At 34.2% G+C, this 25,058-nt stretch overlaps 1 protein-coding gene across 7 annotated transcripts in view; it reads right to left on the bottom strand.

Moving 5' to 3' along the window:
- Positions 1 to 25,058, bottom strand: part of LOC130678584 (tyrosine-protein phosphatase Lar) — a 297,465-nt gene that overhangs the window by 67,768 nt on the left and 204,639 nt on the right. For 6 of the 7 annotated variants that reach the window (XM_057485894.1, XM_057485893.1, XM_057485899.1 and 3 more), the window contains exons 4-6: positions 16,084 to 16,122; positions 6,071 to 6,202; positions 5,516 to 5,674 (exon numbers count right to left, since the gene is read on the bottom strand). In XM_057485894.1, coding sequence (XP_057341877.1) covers positions 5,516 to 5,674; positions 6,071 to 6,202; positions 16,084 to 16,122 — 330 coding nt within the window. The remainder of the gene's footprint in view (positions 1 to 5,515; positions 5,675 to 6,070; positions 6,203 to 16,083; positions 16,123 to 25,058) is intronic. The other variant, XM_057485898.1, reaches the window with a different exon arrangement.

Genomic DNA, 25,058 nt, shown 5'->3' with positions numbered 1-25,058 from the left:
TTTCTCACAGTTTTCGTGTGTTCTTATCGCGATCGCGTCTACTGCGATGACAGTGATGATAGCGGCACTCTAGATGCCAAAAAAAAAAAACCGAGGATCAACTTTTCTCTCGGGGTAACTGAAAATTCACGGTTAATTTACGCGGCCAATTAATTGCTAATTAAACTGACGTTCTGAATGAAAAAAGAAACAAATTAAATTCCTTCCGAAATGTGCAGGTACTTTACTTAGAAAACTTTTTCTCCTTCTACAGTTTTTTTTTTTGAGTTCCCACGGGTTCGGCTGGATTCTTTTCGTTCTCTATTACTCAGTCCTCTTTTCCAAGATCCCACAAACTTGACGCCATCGAGAGTCGTCCGCGTCCACGTCTCGTTCGTTTTCCGTCGTCCAGAGTTGCTTTCTGCTGGCAGTAGTCTACCTTTTTTTTTACTCGTAATTTTTTGTTTTACTTTCTTCGTATTCTTTTCCACGCTACTCGCTTTTTCTTTTACCTTAACTTTGAAATCTCAAAGCTCCTTCAAAATTCGCCGGGGACACCGGCTACTCCGTCAGAAACTTTTGGTATCACTTTTTCATCCCGGATCAACGCTTAATCGGACCTTTCTCTCTGCCCTTATACACATCTATATAAATTTTCTCCACTTGTTCATTTTCTCCATGATACTTACTGCAAAACAAACTTTAAATCGCCAAACAACTTTACAACTGCTTGATAATTCATCAGCCATTTTACGTACAGCAAATATCGCACCCCAGCCAATCTCTTGTAAAACTTTATCCACTTTGATAAATTTTTAGCTCATGCGCCCAAATAACTATTCAATTTTACCGACCATACACACTCTGTACTCAATACTCGGTACATTTTATCCCCCGGCAAGCAACTAAGGCGTCGGCGGAAACCAAAGGGTGAGAGAAAATACACCGGAAAAACAAACAGCCGAGTCAGCTGTAGAGATGATGAGGGTAAAAGCGCAGAGCTGCTATGTAGGAATTTAAGGCTTGCTTGTAGAATAAGACGGCTGAGGAAAAACACCCCAGATATGAAACAAAAGACCGCTGGAGTTTTTAAGCTGAATAAAACTTGCCTTTACTTATCCATTATATGTGTGCCATTCACTGCTCCTGCCTGTGTCAATTCAAAACTTTTTATTTATTTTCTCGAGTCCACGTTCTTTTAAAATCCCTTACGCTGTGCGATTTGTTGCTATTTTTTTTACTCGTGTCTTACTTCCATCATCATTTGTATGACTTTTATATATTATGTCGCATTAATGTTTCTTACAGTAAATATATATACACGTATATAGAGGGCCAAGGGGAGGAGAAAGGAAAGTACATCTCTGATAATGTTCGCTCGTATTTTCATGTCATAGACCTTTCAACTTGTCACATGGTCTTCTGGTGTCTTTGATACAAATGCAGGACGTGATCCGTCTAGATGAATTGCACTACCACTGGGACATATAATAGGAGACTTTGAGAATTTGAATCCGATGATGATGGATGAAAATGGAAATCTGTCAGATGATTAACTGTCACAACATTTTGGGAATTGACATTACATAAAATTTGCATTACGAAAATGGGGTCAAATTACTATTCTTGTCTTCTTAAATCGTCGAAATTTTATCACTTTTTACGAGTTATAAAATTACTATGATTATTATGTCTAAGTGGAATTAATTATTCATTTCCGCTGACCTACATTCCAGTCTTCGATCAAAAAAGCCTTTGACGATATTCAAATGATCCGGCAGCTTCTGATTTAAAGTGACGGTTTTCATTTCAAATGAGAGAATTTTTGTAATAATTACGTGGGGAAGACGTAAGGAATAAATTGAATCCGGATCGGTGATACTTTGCTGAAGAATTAAGTGGAGCAAATGAAATTATTTATTTGGTTTATTGGATTTAGTTTTGAGTGATAATTAAAAAGTCCCGGCTGTAATTGGATTGAATATTTAAATAGAGTAATGGCTTGAAGAAGGAAAGAAATTAGTAGTACATTTTGTATAGGACATTATATTCCAGCCAATTAACGTGCTAGATAATTAGAAGTAGATGTTGAACGGCGAGTGGCTACTCTTGGATTAATTAAAACCCGCCTGCACGATTTCTGCGCATATATATTTTAACCCACAGCCAGGCGAATAATATCCATAGACCAGTAAGTAACGGAGAAATCGGAGATTCGAATGAGAGATGAGAAGGAATATATGTATATGTATGAGATAAATAACCTCTGTATGGCCACATGAGTTTCAATTTACCTTTTAGATGTTTAATGGTACCCCTAAATGTTCACTCAATAAATACTGAGCATAATCGTAAACACAAATATAAATATAATTATATTTTCCGACAAATTGGATCGATAATTACTAATCGAAGCCTGGTAATTACTTTTGAAATTACGAACCCGAAAACTATAATTTTGTTATTTCGAATAAATCTGGACAGTAATTTTTTACCGAGGTTTCAATTTCTCTGTGACCAGAGAAATTTTTCTGGAATCTAACAAAGAATTTTGAACTTTTGCCTTTGAAATTCAAATTTTTTGTATTGGATTCTCTGTACAAAAATCAATCTTTATTCCGATATATATTTTATTTAATATTTCTCTTTACTAAAAATTCTGTTCGAAATAATATTTCGAACAGTGTTGCATTTAAGTAGTAGTGTATATATTTTTGAGTTCAAAATATGTATATGTTTACTTAAGGAAAAGAAAGCTAGCATGGATCAAATTTTATGACCTTAGGTACTTGGGTTGACGAGAGATTGAGGCCCATGTTCTAAGTAAATGCAAGGCAAGATGTTTTTCTTCATTTGCACTCATATATAAATATATATATTTTGAACTTAGACATCTTTGTTATACAAAAAGAGGAGAGGTTGTTAAACCTCTGTGTTAAATAATATGAAAAGAATAAGTCAGTTTAAGCTAAATCTCTTACGAGTGAAGACATACCCTAGGGCGCGTATTTTAATAAAAAAAAATAATTTTCATTTGTTTAATAAATTGATTTGTTTCATTCACGATTACCATACCTAAATTCTCAACATTTTCAAAAATAATTTTTAAAAAATATCCGAAAAGTATCGGATGGAGTTATTTCGAAAAGTTGTTTGCTGGAGTTAGTTTTGTTGATTGTTAATTTTAATAGAAACATCCGAATTGAAGCAGTGGGAAGTGTCTAACCCATAGTGTATAGATCGATTCCACCAGAGTGAAAACAACAAACCGCAGACGGGCATGGCTATAACGGTGAATTGAGCAATCGAGTTACACAAAATTGTTTTACAACAGGCAACTTCCGATATTCGCCAAGACTTTTCTCCCTTTTTTTTATTTTAACGGCACTTCTCGATATATTTTCGTCTGGTTTTATCCCACTTTCCCGGCCTTTCACCCGCATCGTCTAAAAAATCCCCAACAAGTACAATTGCTCTGATAAATGTATCACGATAACCGGGAAGGGAAACACACTATCTAGTGCGTTCGAGTGAAAAAAAAGTAAAGTAAAGGAAAATAAATAAAAAGGAGAAAAAAAATAACAATACGATAGTGGTGATGCGGTTGTAGTCGTAGTGGTTGATAGGAACGAGGAAAATTCAAGCTGTTTCTAGATGATACTGGCGACGTAGCACTTTCCACGTATTACGTATACGTAACGTAATGGTTTTCAGATTTTTAGTGGCACATTGAACGCGCGTCAGGTGAAACCCACACACACACGTTGAGGACACTCCTGGTGGTTACCAGTAATGGTCGTCGACAATTTTTGTTGTTTCCACTCATATTCACGACCGCCCGGAAAATGCTCTAGAGTTCTCTCGTTACTCTCGCGTTCATGCCATCGCTATTTTTCTCCCTTCTTCTGAACTCCTCTTACTCTTTCGCTTGTTCTAGGCGTTCTTATATGCATGAACACACACACACACATAAAATGTATAGTTGAAGTTTAGAGATGTGTTGTAGGATATTTACGTTAGCATTTAACTTTTATCTACGTCGTTTGGCGCCATCATCGTTTATTTCAACCTTTACGTTTGTTTTCATCATTTTTTCTCTTCTGTCTGTTTCTCGTTTTATACCGGGCGCAGAAAAGAACGCCTTGGGTTTCTTTGTTCACGACTTTCTTCAGCAATTTCATTCGGCATTACATTATTACATAAATTATTACGATGTATCAAATTTAAATGGGACAAAAATTCGATGTTCAGTGCAGCCGTTTAATGTGTACATTTATCGTCGATTATTAGCATGACCTAGTAGTTTAACAGACTCTATAACCCGAATTTCCAATCTTATATTTCATATAATGTCATTTAATGGCGGGCCATAAATCGGGATGTAGATTGCGATTAATCGGACGCTGCTTCAATATTATTTTAATGACCAATGAATAAAATTTACCTAGTACGTGTGCATGAAAAATTTAACATTTAACAACTAGACAAGCACCTGTCTGCACTTTTAATGACAACAAAACCCAGATAACAAATATAATAAAACAGCTGGTGATAAAAGTGTCTATTAAAATAATAATGAATAGTATAAATGCGAAAATGATACTCGAGCACGTGTGTCAATAAATCGAGTGTAACGCGCAATTGAATTGATAAAAATAATTGTTGAGTTCGCGAGGAAAAGGGAGGGGATGACATTTTTTTTCCACGCGTCAAGTAATTTCATCGCGTGATAGTACCTTAAAATTGGCTAATGAGAAAAAAGTGTTCGTTGCACATTTTCTTAAGCTGCAATACTTTCCTCTTATTCGTCTTCTTATTCTTCTTAATTTTTTTTATACTATTTTTTAGTTTGGGCGCCAAGTTAAAGAGTAAAAGAGAGTAAGAAAGTGAGCCTGTACGTCTTAAATTAAATTAAAAGTGAGAGAAACCAATTAAGCCGCTCCGCAAAATTTCACGCGATCTCATCGTAGAACTGGGAAATAGTAGCAGTAGTAGAAGTAGTAGCAGTAGTAGTAGTAGTGGAAGTAGTAGAAGTAGTAAAAGAAGCTTTTCTACAACGGAATGCCAGTACTTCTTTCCCATTAAGCTGGGACTAGAGCTGTAGCCAGCAGTTCCGTTTGGACGTTGAACTGGGCGCCATTAAGCTGCTCGTTCTACCGTTAAAATGAGGCGAGCGAGTAAGAGGACAAGATTGTAACAAAACGTTGCGAACAACTGAGACGGATCGTGTTAAAAAGTATAATAAAACAATATATTTAAATAAAGTAATGAAAAAAATAAACTGGGGGCTCGAAACTTGCATGGATCGTCGACGCGATTGAGTGATTAATTATGTAGACATGATTCTGCTAACATACTCGAGGATAACTTGGCAGTTGGTGCTTCGAGTTTTAGTTTCAAGCCCTCCGGGTTCAAGAATGTGCAAGTGGATTTCGGGAAGTGACTTATTACCAACTCCCGTTACCTGGCGCCCATTCTATTATAATTTTACAGTAAAGAGTACAGTAGATATTTAAATAAATTTGTCAAGACTTACGTTCGTGGACAGACAGCTGAGCTTCTGCGGTCACAGCATCGCCGACACCGTTCTCAGCAACGCATTCCCACATGGCTTCGTCACGTCCGGCCCTCACGGGGTCGATCCTCAGAAGGGCGCCGTTCGCGTACGACTTTGTGCTGTACCGGGATGCTGAGGCTGGTAAATAAACAATAATAACCATTGGATGAATTTAAAATGTCATTTGGTTTAAAATAAAATAAATAGAGCGAAGGAGGGATTGAGTTTGTGCAGATGGAAAGTTTGAGAAGAAAAGAGACTAAAAGTATTCTCAAGCGAGGGATGAGGAAATCAGCGTAGCGTAGATCCTTCCCGATTCTCTATTGCCCGTTAAATCTTTAGTCGGAAGTGAGTCTGGCTCGAGTTTTTAGAGCTGATGGCACTGCTGGGTAAGGAATCACTTGGATAAGAGGGAAGAAGACGGATAGAGAATAGAGGACGGAAGATCGAGTAAGAAAAACAGAGTTAGAATGTATAAGAAAAGTAAGGAGACAATAAGATCACTTGAAGAAGAACGTGGAATAGGAAACTTACAGGAAACTTTTTTGCCGTTCTTGCGCCAGTGTATTTGCGGCGTCGGTGCTCCATGGGCGCTGCAGTAAAAACTCGCTATCCCCCCTGCCTTTACGTGCTGAGACCGTGGTTTCATCAGGATCTTCGGCGGACCTGTTAACATAAATTTTAAAAAAATTCATAATTAGTCTCCTGCATTATAAAATTTATTACAAATAAAACAATAACGCTTAGGCTTTATTGCTTTTAAAAGTAAAGTCTAAGGTACCGGCGGGTAATAAAATCTAGCTAAGGGAGATTTTAAATAGAATCAAAAATATTGCATTTGATTATCGAAATGTATCATTAATCTTTATTTCAATACATTAGTCATAAAACATAATGAAGTAATGGTAATTTATACCACAAACAAACAACAAATTAAACTTTTACAAAAACCATACGAGTAGGCCTTATTTTACTACGGTACACTCTAAAACCAAAGTGTGTTACAAGTGTATTATTTTAACACATCACTCAGAAAATTAAATAATAGGAGTTACTATCTAGTGATGGTAAAATTTTTAGTCAATGATTTTTTCAATCTGATAGTAGTGAATACCATCTAGATGATTACAATTATCATACATATGATAATTTTTACAATCTAGATGATTTATGCAATCATCTAGATGGTATTCACTATACACTGAAAAAAAAAATACTGTTTTCAAGTATCTGCGTGTTTGAATCCTCCCGAGAAAATTATTTGTTTAATCTTAGTAATAATGTACTCCAACCAAGAATATTTTCTTAAAATAAGTATGAAAATTCTTAAATCAAGAAAATATTACTTGGTTGGAGTATATTTTTACTATGATTAGATAAATATTTACTCAGGAGGATTCAAACACGCAGATACTTGAAAACAGTATTTTTTTCTTTCAGTGTACTATCAGATTGAAAAAATGATTGACTAAAAATTTTACCATCACTAGATAGTAACTCCTATTATTTAATTTTCTGAGTGATATTAAAAGTGTTCTATGTTTAAGGCCATAAGCGAAACTATAGTTTTTTGTAGTCATTTAAAACACGTTTCACGATGTATTAAATATGTATAGATTGCTTATGGCGTTTCAATGCTATTTGGGAAGTGTGTTAATTTTGACTACACACTTGCTTTTAGAGTGTAGGGTAATAAGGCCTACAGGTTAAACAATCTGGAATAGTTTAATTATACTTAATAAAATTGGTATTAGAGATGAATCATCACTTAAATTTAGCAACAATACTTTTTTAAAGACAGAAGATTAGATAGCTTTACTCAACAGCACTTAAAACTATCAGTATCCTTTTTAAGAGTCAGAAGACTAGATTGTTTTTTATGATTTCTTCTGCGCTACGACATCATTTAACGGATGATGAAATATAGAAGACAGAGAACGTGGTATCGGAACTCTATAAACTTGTTGTAACATCTCTATGCAAGACCCTTCTGCTAAAGTAGCCTTGAGCGAAGGCGGTTATTTTAAATATCATTTCTGTCACTTAGGCCTTATTACCCGCGGGTACCTTATTCTATGACACCGAAAATGAGCTTTAGGCCTCCATTAAATATTGAAGAGGGTGGTTTTTAAAATAATAGTGTAATTTTTATTTACAGAGCGTCCGAAGCATCAAGAACACCTGGTACATTCACGATATTACTCGATCGGGTAATTTGTAATCAGGTTTAAAGAGACACTGACTACCAATTGAGTTAAATAGCTAATAACTTTATTTTATTAATCATTTTGCGGTTACTAATTATCATCATTATTATTTTTGCTTCAATGGAACAGAGGATTTTCCTCAAAATAGTTAGACTTGAATTGTAAAAAGGAAAAATGGGTTTTTAGTATATAATTAGGAGTGCTTAGTACAAATGAGATGTGAGTCGAAAGCAAGTTGTCTGGATGAAAGCCAAAGACACGATGGCTAATGTCGAGCAGGGTTTGAAAAAGCTTTGTAGTTTTGTATACACGTGCTAGAGCACAAAAGCTGGATGAAAGAGACTTGCTGTCGTATAAGCAACATTTGCGGCCCGTAGATTCGCTTATCAGCCTGGAGATTAAAGTCGCTGGGAATTAGACTGTTGGATTGTTAATGCGACAGATGTTGTTTGGGATGTCAACCTCGAGAAGCAGACATTAAATACCAGGTGAGAAGGTTTTCTCCTCTAGATTATCTCGATTCGCGGTAACAGATTTTTTTTTCTAATTTTTGTATTCAGTTTCCGGTGACTAATTTGTAGTTAAAAAAAACTTCTGTGGATAAATTTTCTAATTTAATTTTTGTCACTCGAGTCAGTAGAGTAAATATATAAATAAAAATGGAAGAAAAAATAAAAATTAACAATCGAGTGAGAATCGCATGAGGTTATTGAGTCGTATTGTTATGTGTGGTGTCTGGAACAGGGGTGAACTCGTTCGATTTTAATCAGAACTCGCGGTCTCTGGTAATCGATACTACGTACGTGAAAGCCATTCGAAGGGAAAACAGGCATCGGAGGCGGACTGTGAGTAAGAGCGAGTAGGGTATAATTTAAACAGAAATGCCAAATGTCAAACGGCAAAGGTTTTAAGTGAGACAGAGTGCGAGGGAGAAAATAGACCGCGGTGCCGTTGTGCAGACTCCACATGTGCTGCATCATTGATTGTAAACGTTGCGACGCGTATGATGGTCTCGTGTCAGCAAATGACTAGTAGAGTGGCTCATCCCCTTTTTCCTCTATTTCATATATATGTATACATATATAAACATACGACCGATCGTGATAGTTTGGACTAGTAAATGTGCAGGGAGTATGTGGGTGTAGATTCATCATAAATAATTGCACGAACCTTATTCGCATTTTAACTCTCGAGAATCCGCGTATGTACTGCTGCAGAATTCGCTTGACCCCACAACGGAAACGAATCAAAGTCCCTCCCCCTTCCACCCGCTCCTCTTTTTGTTACCTTCCCCTTCCCCGCTCGTTATCCTATATAACTAAATACACGGTTGTGCTCCACGTATAGCAAATATTAATTTAATTTAAATCGGTTTTCACGTTGTACATTTCATATACACCTATATATCTATATATATGTATATTGACGAGTTATTCTTGTGCAGCATCGGCAAGTGACTCCCCGTCACTCCACAGCAACTCGATTCATTTTAATTTTTATAATAAATACCGGCGGACGATCTCGCACGTGAGATTTATTCATTTTCAATTATTTAAATAAATAAAACAGTATAAATAATAAATAATTAAAAATTTTTTTTTATTTGTCACGAAAATTTAATAAATATCAGGCTTTGTATTAATTTTACTGTCCTGTGTATATATATTTTTTATAATTAACTTTTTTTTTTTATGAAAATATAAATATGAAGTATTGTATAGACTGGACTGGCAAAATATATATAAATATAAATATTTTTTTTATGATTAAAATTTATTTTTATTGAAATAAAAAAAAAAAAATTCAAATGGAATTTTTCATATGCAGAAAATTTTTAATTTGATGTCAATTTCCGTACACTTAAGTTAATAAATATATTTTTAAAATTTATTATCTGGAATTGTTATGAACTAGTAAAAATTCTGAAGAAAAAAAAATTTACTGATATTTTTTTATGTAAATTCGAGGGAAAAACTGTTGGTAGCGACTCAAAACAATATTCCATATGCAAAAAAAGTCCATATTCAAATTTTATTAATAATTATATAAATTAAAGCCCGTGCTGGAGAAATGGAGCATACGGGATAATTAAAAGTATGTAGATAATAAATAAAATAAAGCATGCGGTCGGTAAAATTAATTAACGTGATTATTTGTATACAATAGCGCGCTCCGGAACTTTAACAGGCATTTATATATTTCATTTTATTGAAATGATATCAATGGATTTAATTATCGCGTATAATTGGAATCATCGGCATTAATGGAAACTCTCAACCTCAAATATAAACTAATCATAATTAACATTCATCAAACCGTGCATTTTGTTCAATATATAATATTATATTTTATTCAATTACATTTCATTTACTTTTTCTTTTTTTACTACTTCCCAAAACAATCCCATGATAATTATTCATATACAAAGAGGATTTATTATTAATACAAGTTCTAAACAATAAGGATTAGAATTAATGATTGATGACTATTGTATATACAATTGTATATATATATATATATATATATACATATATATTCTATGCAAAGTGATTGTGTTTGACCAACTTCTCGCTTAGAATTTCCATTAGCCGGTTTATATACGAATGAAATCTATGAGTGAGATAGATCGTGTTTATTATATATATATATATATATATAGGTGCAAGCTAGATATACGAAGAGAAGACGATTTTGAAATCATAAGCGGAAGCAGAGTTTTGGCCTGAGCCGCTGAATGATTTCAAATCAACGTGTCTGGTAGCGCGTACAAATTCAATTTGAATATGTATTTGACTCGGAAGCAATATCCAACAAATCTAGAGCTTTAGATTGTTTTTTTTTTTTTCTCTCCTATCCTCGCATATCTTTTTCCCCGGTGCACTAGCACTACTTTAATTACAATTTCTATCAGCCCAAATAATTAAATAACCAAAAAATAATTCAAAATATTCTGGCCTGGGTGCAGTCAGTGGAATACATTTTTATTTCATTTGACATTTTTTTTTTTTTATGTATACAGGTATTAAAAGATTTTATGACGTCTCACGGCGAAATCGATATAATAAATGTGAGAAAAGAGGTCGTAAAAAATACATCACTGGAGTGGCTAAGATGGCGGTAAATGGAAGTGGGACGTAGTGTTGTCATGAGGGGATTTAATATCTTATTTTTTTATATTTTTTTTGCTTATTGGTATTATGTATACGGAGCATAGTGGCTAGAGGTAATGAAGAGAGTGTCGTGTATAAAAGGAACCGCGACAGAAACCGACACGGGCCAAGAATGTGAGCTATAGGGGCTACAGCCTGCACAGAATTTATGCAGATGTATGCCAGCAATATTCTAAATAAGTAGGCAGTCTTGTGTACCAACCGACGCCACGATTCGCCGCCCAGCAATTTACTCAGCCTGCAGGCCTGGTTCAAATGATAGGAGTTGTTCTGGTATTATAGCCGAGGCGAGAGAAAACCCAAGACTTGTACTCAGTATCATCTGCAAGTGAGCTCCGCAACAAGAAATTCAACGGCAGGAGCAAGAAAGGACCAATAGGAGTCTGGGGATAAGAGAACTAGAAGAGCTTCTACAATCCACTTTGTTTCTGTCGTACAATAAAGCCTTGTCCCAATTATTACTCCCAGTGCTTTAGTTTTTTTTCTTTTCCTTCTTATTTTATTTTATTCTATTCTTTGGGCACCGAGCCTGGTATTTTCGCTTTACTTTGAGAAACGGCACGAAAGAATTCATTACGGGGAAGTAGCGAAGACGATGGAAGAGGCCCGCATAAATTTTTGTAATTTAACCTTTAACCTGGTAGTTGTAGTTGGAGTTGTACAAGTGCTCGAACTGCCGGAAAGAACCAGTAAGGTCGGATAATAAAATTGTAGAGTAGAGCGAGTAGTACAGCAGGAGTATCTTTTTTATATTTTTTTTCTCTTATACATTCTCTTTGTGTGTTTTAATGTCTGAATTTTCTTTGAAATACAATATGACGATTGAGGTTGGGCTCTCGAGCACCGAACGCCGATTGTACTTGGTTACTATTGTTTTACTTTGATTTTATTCTTTTGCTTCGACGCGCATCTGATTTTAATTCACTTGATATATACATATATATTTATATATATATTTTTTTTTATTTTCTATGCAGAACAGTTTCAGGTCCTCGGGGAAAGAGGATTTAGATAAGCACGGTGTGAGAAAATTATTACACTGAGTGTATGTGAGAGAATAGAGTACCGGTGTAACTTTATTTTGTGATGAGAGAGTTGAGTTTTGGGTTCACACTTAAATTAAATGCCGAAGTTTGAAGTCACGTGGACGTGTCTGTCGGTTCATGGAGATTACAAGGGGCTCTTTGTTTCATTAAATAGTTTTGAAGGCTAATTGGTATATTTTATATTGTGTATTATTAGTTTACGAGGTTATTTTGAATACCGAGGTGTCATAAATATATAATTAATTCGTAATTCATTTACACTGATCAGAAAAGCTCATTTTCGGTTCTAGAGTGATTATGAAAATTCAATCTTTGATGTCTCTGTGAAAAAAAAACTCTGAGCGTAATGAAAATAATTTTGTACCAAAGTTCAAAATCTTTATGTTTATTTTTTTTTGTGACTTGGAAATTTGATTTGAAATCTTTTCTCAGGAGTTAAACTGGAAACTGTAAGCTTTTAAATGAATTTTTTTTCATCTGGATCCAATAATCGTAACAAAAGTTACAGAGATTTGAATTTTCATAATGATCATAATGATCAAAAATAATTATTCGAGTTTATACGGAAGTATGGCGGGAAAATTAAATATTCACAAGAAAATAAATAAATAAACATATATATAAAATTTTAGTATACATTAAAACGTATAGAAAACATCATTGAAAAGTTTGTAACAGAGATTTAAATTTCAAACTACTATAGTATATTGCTGGTACTGGCAGCAGCATCCCGTCGATAAGACTGGGAGCAGCGTGGAGCCAAAAATACACATTAGAAAATTTGAAATTTAAATTAGAAGCATTTGCTGCCGTGGCATCCAGACTCGGACGTGAGAGAAACTCAACTTCTTGCGCCAAACAAACCGATTACACTTGTCACGTATACTAATACTACAAATCATACTTATTGTTATTGTCACTATTACCATCGCTATTACTACTATTTATTCAATATTTTATACTTCTCCTCGACTGTTTTCTAAACGTCTTATCAATAAATATCACGAAAGAAATAAAACCAAAATATTTTAAAAAGTTAATTTTGATTTTCCTCTGAAGTTAACAGACAATTACTAATTTTCGGTTTTTTTCAACAAATAAATTACAAAAATAAAAAACTAAAAATATGCACATGTAGAAAATTAAAAAAACTACAGGTGCAATTTTTTCAAATATTTTTTTTTTCATAATTTATCATTTTTAAAAAAATCCAAAAATTATTTGACGTCAGCTGACTTCAGTATCATGATCCTGAAGTTAGCAGACCATTAAAAATTTTCGGATTTTTTTTTCAACAAATCAATTATGAAAAAATTAACAACTAAAAAAATGCATATGTAGAAAATTTAAAAAACTACAGGTGCAGTTTTTTCAAATTGTTTTTTTTTTTTATAATTTACCGTAGAAGAGAAAATATAAAAATTATTAGACGTCAGCTTACTTCAGTACACTGCAAATCCAAGTGTTTAACTTAGTGTGTTAAAATAAAACACGTTAGTGTTTTCTGCAACTTAAGCGCTTAGAAGTAAAACGGTATAAACGTTTAAACAATCGCATAAGTCATTACAAGTGTTTTAAAGGTTCGCGTAACACACTTAGGTGTTTAATCCGAAAACGTTTTATCCGTTTAAAGAAAAAAACACTTCTATGTGTTTTATTATAAAGCGCTTACTGTTACATTAAACGTTTAAAAAAACATCGAGTGTTTTAAATTAAAACAGATATACCGGAATTAAACACTTTTTCAGAAAAAACGTTTAATCTAAAAAACATGTATATTATAAAACGCTTAAATTTCTTAAACAGTTTAAAAAAATTCTACCAATTTTGTCAATCGACAAATGATACAAATAACAATTTCAAAATATAAAAGTGTAATAATTTTCAAATATATTTATGCATTACGATATAGATGTATCAAAACGTATTTTTTTGTATTAAAAATAAAATTTTACAAATGATTGAACTCGGTTCATATCATCCAATGAATTCTAAACGATCTTAATTTATTATTAAAATAAATGTTAAATTTTTAATTTTAAACGACGATAGAGATATTCTTGAACTAATACATTTTTTATATCTTCAAAGTTAACATGGGAAAAAAATTTTATTTTTTTTTATTTTTCTAGCTCGGCATTCGCACGTCATATGAATAAGTCCATAGCATATTATTGTAGAGAATTGAACGCTCTACAAAAAAGGTCTCTTATCATTTTTTGATAAATCCATCCATTCGAAAATTATCGGAGCTGGAAGTCAAATCTATAATAAATTTTCAGATCTTTTTACTTTTCCAGCAAAACTATCAGACTTATCAAAAAATGTTATAGGATCTTTTTTATAGACAATTTTATTTCCTACAAATTAGTTTAAATAAAGTTCATTCGAATTCTGCATTGTTTTCTAGTTATTTTCATTTTAATCTTAGGCCATACATTACTAAATGTACTATCATATATGTTAATGTATGATCCGCATCTTTACGATGCGCGCGCACAGGGTTTACACAAAAACTAAATGTTGAAGATGCTACATACACAACACGTGTTTTAAAAGTGCGAATTGTATATGTGCTTAATAATTATATTCAGTATACTGAATCACTATAGTGATTTAAATTGAACATTTTGATAAATATTATTTACTACTTATTTGTAAATATTAGTGAAGAAAATTGTGCTTATATACTTTTTCAAGTGTTCCAACATAATTAAGGTTAACTATCCGTATGTATTGTTTATTGATATAAATTATTATAGTATTATTTAATCTAATTTCTACTAAATATTATTAAATTATTAATTTAAAATATTTATTATTGATTATTTAATATTTGAAAAATAAATATAAAAATTATAAAAATATATTCAAATATACGTAAGATATAACCTGTAAAAAACGTAACGTTGTACAATTAAGGAAAAATAAATAAATATTTTAAAAATAAATCAATGAATTTAACACAAAATTTGTGATAAAAATTACAATCGAATATTAAATTAAAATAATAAATATTTAAAATTAATAATCTAATAATATTTTGTATAAAGTACATATATAATATATATTGACTATTCTCCAAATTTAATATTTTTTATAAATAATTAAATATTAAATAATAATGAAAATTAAATATTTAATTAAATTATTAATTTTTAATATTAATTTCTCTACAATAAAATTTGCTCATCAACCTAAGATTCTGTTATTGTAGATTTTATGACTATTAATGGTACTATTCAATCTCTATTCCAGTTCTTAAGATGGATAAAACAAATGCGGAAATTTGTAAGGACTGTCACAATTGGAAGATGCTATGGCAGTAATATGGACATAATTTAAAAATAACATTCGAACAATATTATAAAATTTATGTTACACTTAATGGAAGAAAATGAATATTTATTTATTTAATTTTTCAAATTTTAACTAATTTTTATTAAATGTGTTGACGATCTTTTTCTAGTTCTTTTATTATATTATTGTAATTAATTATTTGTATTATACTGTATATTTTCAGATTCTGAATGATTTTTATAACTCAATAAATAACCAGTTATTTTAAAGTTACTTCTATGGTTTCTAATTTTTTTCAAGTGTAAACATTTTTTAGAGCTTTTTTTTTTGGACAAAAATACAAATATATTTTTAATTTATACTAAATTCCATTTTTTCTTTTATGCTGAATGTGTGATGCAATAATTATCTGAATCTTCTGATGATAAGAATATTATTCCAGGATATGACAACAATCAATAACGATTTTTATTCAAAGGCAACTATTATTTTTAATATTAGAAATATTATTATAAAAATTCAATTGATTGTACTTCAATGGAAAAATTATTATTTTTATTTTAAAAATATTTATATTATTAATTAATGACACTAAACACTTAAAGTGTGTATTAATGCCTAAACACTTTAAGTGCCTTATTATCTAAAACACTTTATGTGTGTTAAAATTAAACGTTTAAAGTGTTTACTACACTTTAAACACTAAAAAGTGTTTAGTAAGTGACTACAAGTATTTAAACGCTTAAAGTGTTTTAAAACAAAACACTTGGATTTGCAGTGTATCATTCAGTATCATTTTTTTTTTCAATTTTATAACCACTTACTTGTCATGTACGTGATGAACATTGAGTCGCTGATATTTCCTGAAATAAAATCCTTAAGTCTCGTCGTTCGTTGATGTCTATCACTGTCAATTGTTTCTGACAACTTTTAGACGTTTTATATTTATATTGACGATTATCACAACCAAATTTATTTTTTTTAAAAAAAAGCTTTCAGTATTATTTATACATGAAGAAATGATCCCATCCCACTATAAATACTTCTAATATTATTATTATCATTTTAAAGTGCAAAAAATAGGTGACAAATAATTTGTAATGTCATATTTATATCTGAAGTGAAGCCGTGCACTTGACGTGTGTTCATTGATAATAAAAAATCCATGAAGAATTGTCGAAAGTCAGGAATGTCTGAGGATTTGAGAATTTTCGAGGGCAATTCAAACACTTTTTAGGCCCATTACCGTCATGCCAGTGAGCTGCTGGTTCTCGGATGACGGAATCCGGAATAAGTATGAGAAGCTGTAGCAGTCTGGGGAGTAAAAGGAAAAAGAGTTCCTCAAACTTTATCAGGTTCTCATGACGCTAGAAGGTGTCATGCTGACAGCAGACTGCATTACTTCCGGCTTATCTCGGTATCTCTAACTCGCTATTATATAGATATTTATGCATCATATTCCTCAACTCAGTGATTTAAACTTACGTCTGTCTGGAAAAGTTCAATAAAAAATCGTCTTCCAGATGTTTGCTAATAATTTACCGTCAGATGAATTTTAATTTGTTCTCTTGGTATTTATATTTATACTGAAATAAACGCACACGTTATTGCCCAAAGCCTTTCAACAGTCTAGATTATTCCGTTTTCCCTGTACGGTTGTTTACATCAGCGTTGTCAGTTAGCGAAGGCAAACATATCAATTTTAATATCTATTTGTAATATATATATACATATATATATACAAATATGTTAGGGTTGAACGTAAGTCTGATACAGAGAGATGTAATGTAAGAAATAGTGAAGGGTAAGGGCGTCGGTGAGACGTGGAGCAGAACAGAGTGTAAGATAATAGAAGAACAGAAGAGTTGCGGTTGGGCTGGTAAAGATGGTGGTGAGACGTCTTAAGCCACGCACGTAAATGCAAATGAACTTTGTGAAACAATCTTGTCGTTAACTTGCTGTGTAATAGCAAAGACGTGAGATTCACGTAGCGGGCATATCTCATCTTGAGCTCACTTGATATATCAAACTCCCTCAAGCGAGTGTCCTGGTTAGCAAGATCCTTCATGCAATGTTGTGCTTGTGCTAGCAGGGTATAGGGTATACTACACTCTGATGTACAGGAACACGAGTACACGGTTAAAACGAGTTCGTCGATCGTATCTACGGTTGATGATGATCTAGCTAAGCAAATACGTCATTTAAACTCCGCGTATGTGTATATAATAACAAACTAATACTCATCTCCGTAGACACCCGGGCGTTATTTGATTAATCCACCGCGTGCATTTATTGCTTTATATTAACAGAGTATGGGGATCCTCTCTATCAACCGAGACTTCTATTTACGAGGGGAAATTTAAGCAACACAAACTCTGTACTCCTTACTACACACACGTCTTACAATTATAAACCAGCCTACCGCCTACACAGCGCAGACACACGTCATACAGGAAAACGGTGACATTAAATTAGTGGGAGTTGTGTAAGGTCGTTGGTACCCAGCAATACGTCATGAGAATAGGGTGACTTAGCTACCCGGCCCTCGGCTCTAGAGAATAATTGTTGTCTATTACTCAAACCGTGTGTGTCTTTCATTATTGTGATAAACGTACGGGTAATTAACTATCCGCGAGATCTTTAATTATTTTTCAGCACAAATATGCAGACTTGATGATATTTTTTCAATGTCCGTTAATAATCGACTCAATTTAACACCACGGTGTTAAAATTAAATAACACAGGTGTAGCTGGTGTTAAATCGGTGTAAAAAATTTCAAGTACGCTTTCGTTGTTAAAATTTAACACCTACACCGCCTGGACTTACTCCGGTTTTTTTTACAGTCCCGATTCGAAATTCAGAGCCTATATAGGCCTCTTTAGCCCGAAATAGATCCGATTAAGAGCCCTGTAGTCCTCTAGCTCCGACTTTGAACCCAGAGGTCCGAACATTCACTGAGAGGTCCGACTTTGAACCTTCAAGTCCGACAAGATTAGTCCCGTAATAAATTTTGATTCATTATAATTAAATTATTTATGATGATATAAAAAATTAGAGATTTTTTAAAATTAATTGTAAGCATTATTTTTTTAACATGTAACAAAATTTATATAAAATTTATTATTATTATTATTTTTATAATTATTAATATTATAATTAAAAATCAGAGGTTCAAAATAGGACCTAATTTGAATTTTCATCAGATCCTATATTGAACCCTAAAGTGCTGAAAACGGAAATTCGTAGCACTTCAGGGACCAAAATCGGACCTAATTTAACATGGAAACAGACTCTATTTTGAGTCTCCAAGTCCGAAATAGTTCCGACTTTAGAAGGTTCAAATGGGCTCTAAATTTCGACTCGGGGTGTAGCGATTGAATAACTTTAAAATAATAAAAATTTGTTGTTATGTCGAGTGAAGTTGTAAATTATGATAATAAATACTAAGAACTATAATTCTGATATTATTCAGTGGTAGTGGAGAGATCACGAAGCAAGCATTCCAAACGTGTGGTGAATATTCAGTTAAGGCATTACGGTATGCATACACGCGGAACGTCAAGGGCGATCGTAGTTACGTGTTCGAACGTCCGAGGGGCGCACCAAAGTTCAAGTAACCCCTTGCAAGTCTGAGGACATGAGAGCCTGCTATATACTTACGTACAACACACGCTCGCAACCACACATACATATAGATATGTATACATAGACTTACACTCACTCACATACTCAGGCTTATATTTGTTGTTCTCAGAGGGAGAATCAAGACTCAAGCACGATCAAGCATCCGAGCGCGTTTATCCCCAGCTGCACTAGATGGTAAAGACGTCTACGAGGATTTTCTTTAACCCATTTGTAGAATTGAAGCGTACACGCTTTTTATTATATATATATATATTTTGCTGGCAGGGTCAAATGTATAGAAAAATAAAAAATCTATAAAGCATTAAATTCTGCTGCTTCTAAAAGCTCAGACAATTTTTCACTCCTTCACTTATCTAGAGAAAATTATTTATTATTTTACGATTACTACAAATTATCTCAATTTTATATTTTTTTAGATATCGCTATCTTTATTTTTCCTGTTCCCGCTGCTTCGTTTGTTTGTTTTATACTTTAAAGATGTCATTTGGCGTTGAATGCTCGTGAATATTACCCTACTTATCGCCAGAGAAACGCAAGCATGTCCTATCTCTGTAAAGTGAGGACGAGACAGAAAGCAAAAGAGAGAAAAAAAAATAATAGAGTACACAAATGAATACAGGGGTTGAAGTTTACTAGCCCTTCGACTGGGTACTGGGTCATAAACTCGGCGATAGTGATCGCAAGAACACAAGTATCGTGATGAATAAAACTATCGACTTTCGTAGCCAGGGGAAATACACGGAAAAAAATTAATCGTGAATGCAACATGATGCAGTCATGTTGCATTCACATGATGAAATCATGTTGCATTCACATGATTTGTCATGTTGCATTCACATGATAGTCATGTTGCGGTAACATGAGAAAATCATGTGGCATTCACATGATTTGTCATGTTGCATTCACATGATAATCATGTTGCGGTAACATGAGAAAATCATGTGGCATTCACATGATTTGTCATGTTGCATTCACATGATAATCATGTTGCGGTAACATGAGAAAATCATGTGGCATTCACATGATTTGTCATGTTGCATTCACATGATAATCATGTTGCGGTAACATGAGAAAAATCATGTTGCATTCACATGATTTGTCATGTTGCATTCACATGATAATCATGTTGCGGTAACATGAGAAGATCATGTTGCATTCACATGATTATCTCATGTTACCGCAACATGATTATCATGTGAATGCAACATGACAAATCATGTGAATGCAACATGATTTTTCTCACGTTACCGCAACATGATTATCATGTAAATGCAACATGACAAATCATGTGAATGCCACATGATTTTCTCATGTTACCGCAACATGATTATCATGTAGCCGAAACATGACAAATCATGTGAATTCAACATGATTTTCTCATGTTACCGCAACATGACTATCATGTGAATGCAACATGACAAATCATGTGAATGCAACATGATTTCATCATGTGAATGCAACATGACTGCATCATGTTGCATTCACGATTAATTTTTTTCCGTGTAGTCTGGTCGAAAAATTTAAAAAACTGAAAATCCATTAGTGTATTGGGTTCCCCGGTTGCAGCTTCGGAAGAATTGTTTATGATATTAAAAATACGAGCTTACGTCCTGTCATATGTCAATATGAATTTATCTTGTCTACACAGACTGAACCGTGCCATGCGTTTATCCGATATGCAAATAGATGGATCACAAAAAATATAGAGCCCACCCAGTCCTTCCTTTACTCGGATCTGGAGTAAACTTTATCTGGTGTGTTAGTCTGCCAGATTAACCTACTGCCGCCATGAGGATTGTAATTACACTGACACGATTGTATTTCCTTGGTGATTGGCAATAGCATTGTGACTGTGGCCAAGCCTCTGAAATCTTCAAAGGACATTAGGGTAAATAGTCCCTGAGCAAAGCGATCGAGCAAAGATAGCCAGAGAGGGAAAATGAGGGAAGACCGATTCTATTTGAAATCCTGGATAGATGATCCTTAATTTTAGTCAGGCCCAAAGGCCACCAAATCAGCTCGTGATATATATCTATATATATGTAGTGCAATCTCCGTTTAAAATCTCACCTAATGTTGGGTCGGCGGGGTTAAGCGTCCATAACACGGTAGGGGATGATTCCTCGTTGCCCACCGACTGATTTACTGCCTCCCAACTCTGCTCTCTACTTCTATACATCCAACTACGTGTGGGATTTCTCTCCATATATATGCATATATATATAGATATGTCTTATTCGGTCTCTTGGCTCTCTGGCCTGGGCGCTAGATGTATAAATTCCAGCTCTTAAATTCAAGGGAGTGGTCACGTGACAGTCCTCTTTGTAATTAATTATTAGCATTCCATAGGAATGCCAAGGGATTTTTCCTCCGACCGCTGGAATAAGTGAGAGCGTGAGAGCCACTGGACTGGTGGATGCGGTATCGGCTGGATTAAATAAATAGCAGGGCATAAACGGCTAAACGCAATGGGAAATGATGCGGAAGTTAGTCCAATAGTTCTGCGGAGAATTTGTTTCCTGTTAGTACTTCCAGTTCGGTTTTACAACAGGAAATTGACCGGAAATTTCTTTTACCAAATGCTGAAACTGTCTCATGAGAACATATACCTGCACTATGCACTCTATCAACTTTTCATTATTATCCTATTCCAACAAACTAATTGCGGACACAGGATGTTTAACCCTTTAACTGTCATCGATATCAATGTCTGCTGCTAATGGTAATCATGACACAAGTATTGATGGATCTAAAAGCTTACTGATGTTAAACTCCAATTGGATTAAATAATCGATTGATTTGAATATTTAATTAAAAAATTTCAAATCTGGAAACTATTCGATAAATTTATAATCAGCTGAGAATATTAATTCCCGAGAAACTAATAGATTAACTGAATCCAGAAAAGGCGAATCGTATGGCAATTGAAATAGTCGCTAAAGACAAGCAGCCATTTAAAACAGACTAAAGACAAGGAGGCTAAATTTCAATTGTCAGAGTCTTAGTCGTCAACTTCTCTTACGTCTGCTTAACTCTTCTCTTTTACTATCTATTACTTCTTGTATCTTTCTTCCTCAGTCTCTCCTACCACAAACACATATACACACACACATACACAGTAATTTTGAAGGTTGTAAGCCAGTGTACCGTCGAAGACAGTCGCTAAGGAGGGTGGAATTGATTAAATAATTGGCCCGTTAGATTGGGGACTGGAATGAATACGCTGGCATAGAGCCAACATCTAGCTTCTAGCATCTCTAGTGTAGTATCCAGAGCAGAAACTCCTCCAGCCTCCCACATACACTACCCCTTTTTACCTTTAACCTCCACCTCTGGCTGGCACTCCCTTGCTCCTTTCATTCCCAGTCCCGTACCAATTGCCACTTCCTACGAAATCGTTTGGGACAAAGTACCAGCGGGGAGTGAGGCACAAGACAACGGGAGAGAGCTCAATAATGGCTTTGATTGGAAGTGGAAAATGTGGTTGTCGAAGCGAGTATTACTTCTCTGGGTACTACTGGTACCTGTTCTCTCATTGTCGGTACTCGAACTTTGCCCCGACAAGTCTTCAGGTCCTGGTCTTAGACTTTCTCTCATTCTCATTCTCATTTCCACTCCCACTTGAATCCTTTGAGTCAGCTAAAAGACGTAGGACAAACTTTTCCCGCAAAATGACATTTAACTATTTATAAAAGTAGTAAACGGCTCATTTAGTTTTTAATAATCAATTTGCGAAGATAATTCAGCGTAAACATAATAAATAGCTGACCTTTCAGTGTTCGATATCCTACTTTTAAAACGACCCACACGTGACCCTGTATCTGCAGGTCGTCAGATAATAGACATAAATATTCCCTTGCTTTTATATATATATGTATATATCTATACATATATTTAGTGTATGTATCAGTGAATCTCATTTGCATTGAAAATTTACAGTGAACGCAAAATATATTTGTGCGACAGTATATTTGAATAGTGAAAAAGCACATGCGAGTGAGATAAAAAAAAAATAAAAAATAAAACTGTAAAAAGTAAAAAATATAAATATGAAACGAGACAAGTTCAAATAGAGGAGCTTTAATGCCAGTATACGATATAGAGATTCGATATGACTGGCCGGACAAGCTGAGATACTGAAAAATGATATCCCAAGTGCCAGGTGAATGAAATATTATCGCTTAGTATTTTATCTCTCTATACTTTAATACGTTTCATTTTTTTTTTTTTTTTTCGGCGCTCGATCTCTCGCGCCTGAGGGATGTTTTATTCGTTCTCGTCACCGTTCGCTCAGCTCAACACCAGATCCTCCATTTTAATCTCCTTCAAACATTTCCCTTCATTTTTATCATTACTGTAATAATTCAGATTAATTATTCTAAGTAATGAGTTGCAAGTACCAACTAACAACTAACAAGTAATAAGTACTTGAGCAAGCGAAGTTTACAAATAAAATACCGGGTGAAAAAGTCTTTGGCAAAAGTAAATCGCGGATTGAAAATGCAGACACTAAACATCGGATTCGGAGGCTCGTAAACCAGAGAAAACTAGGGTAATTTTTTTTTATTGTTTTTATAGTAAAGTGATTTCCAGGATGTAAGGAAATTTAACTTCTCCTGTTGGACCCAAGTCCGCGCACCGGAGTTAGAAGTGGGAACAAAAATTTTAATACACCCACAGTCAGCCCCAGGATTTTATTATTCTTTTATGATTTAAATCGCACACTCCGCATATTCTCTTGTGCAATCGACGTCAGCAGTCAAGAGTTTTAACCGGGTTTATGCTTTATTTTTATGGCGCTACGTGGACCCCGGACTCTTTGGTCCTCATGTCCGGGTGTCCCCTCGACCAATTCCGCAAACTAACGCCGACTCACGTGAATCCACGGAAATTTTTTCAGCCGTCCGCTGTCACCACCGGCCAGAGTTACTTTTATTTTTCGATAACCAAAGAGAAATTGGCGGTATTTTTTCAGTGAAATGGACATGGACATGTCGACATGGCGAATTCGAAGTAAAAGGCGACGTAGATAAAGACCGAAATGTTTGCCAGGTCAACCAGTAATCATAGTTTACTGATGTCTGCATGAGGGTGATTAGTGATGCGTGATAACGAGATGCATAAATTGACTATGGGCTCTGAAGTGGACTCTGAGTTTGGACTGTCGACTGTAGGCCGTCGACTGTGGACTTTTGACTGTGGGCTGTGGACTATGGACTCAACGAACGAACAAGATATCGCAAACTATAATATCGAGATAGATATGACGGGATGAGGAGAACAACAGTCAGCAATAATTGGCGAGACGAAACCTCGAGTGTGAGCGTCATATTCCTAACCATAGCAAACCTGGTACGCTGGTGTTCGCTCCATTAGTTACCTTCCCTATACGTTTGGGATATCTGGAGGCTATATATTAATGTTAACAAGCACCAATGATACATTGCTATCATTAAAATTAGTACGTGTGTTATAAAAAAAAATATTGCGCTAAAATTGTCGGCAGGTGAAAATTAAAAAAAAAAATATGATAATAATAAATGATAAATAATGAATAATTGAAATGAAGACGGGAATATTTGAATTTTATTTTCGATTGCGATTGATTGTCGCTGTGCTATTTGTTGGGCGAAATGAACTCGGCGGTGGAAATGAGAGAGAGAGAGAGAGAGAGAAAGAGATGAAAGAGAGGAAGAGTATTGCGATATTGATTTCAAGTCTACGGGAATAAAGCACGTTCTGGACGCTCTCGTTACTCGTAAGTGAAATAAAAAAAATATTGAATAAAAGAAAATAAACATTGCAGTGACAATGTTGTAGATGCTTTTACTGCGTTATACTCTTTGATCCACGAGATACGGCTGAATTAAATGTGTAGGGACTCTTTGCAAATTTAACAATACGCGAGTGTGAGACCTGAGAATGGGGTAGAAGGAGAGAGGGAGAATAAAGGATTCGGTGAAAAGAAACCAGGCGTAGAAATAATAAAAAGTATAAATAATAAAAAGCGGGGAGAAAAAAGTGACATCCTTTCTCGAGATTGTTTGCGATCTCTGGCTCTCTATATAGATTTTATTCAGAGTCCCTTTGTAATACCGGGCTGTGCTTCCTCTCTTTTCAATATTTGTGTGAATAAATTTTCCACTCCCGAGT

The sequence above is a fragment of the Microplitis mediator genome, chromosome 2, assembly GCF_029852145.1.
Source record: "Microplitis mediator isolate UGA2020A chromosome 2, iyMicMedi2.1, whole genome shotgun sequence".
Classification (NCBI taxonomy): Eukaryota; Metazoa; Arthropoda; class Insecta; order Hymenoptera; family Braconidae; genus Microplitis; species Microplitis mediator.
This window is presented reverse-complemented; position numbering and strand designations above follow the sequence as displayed.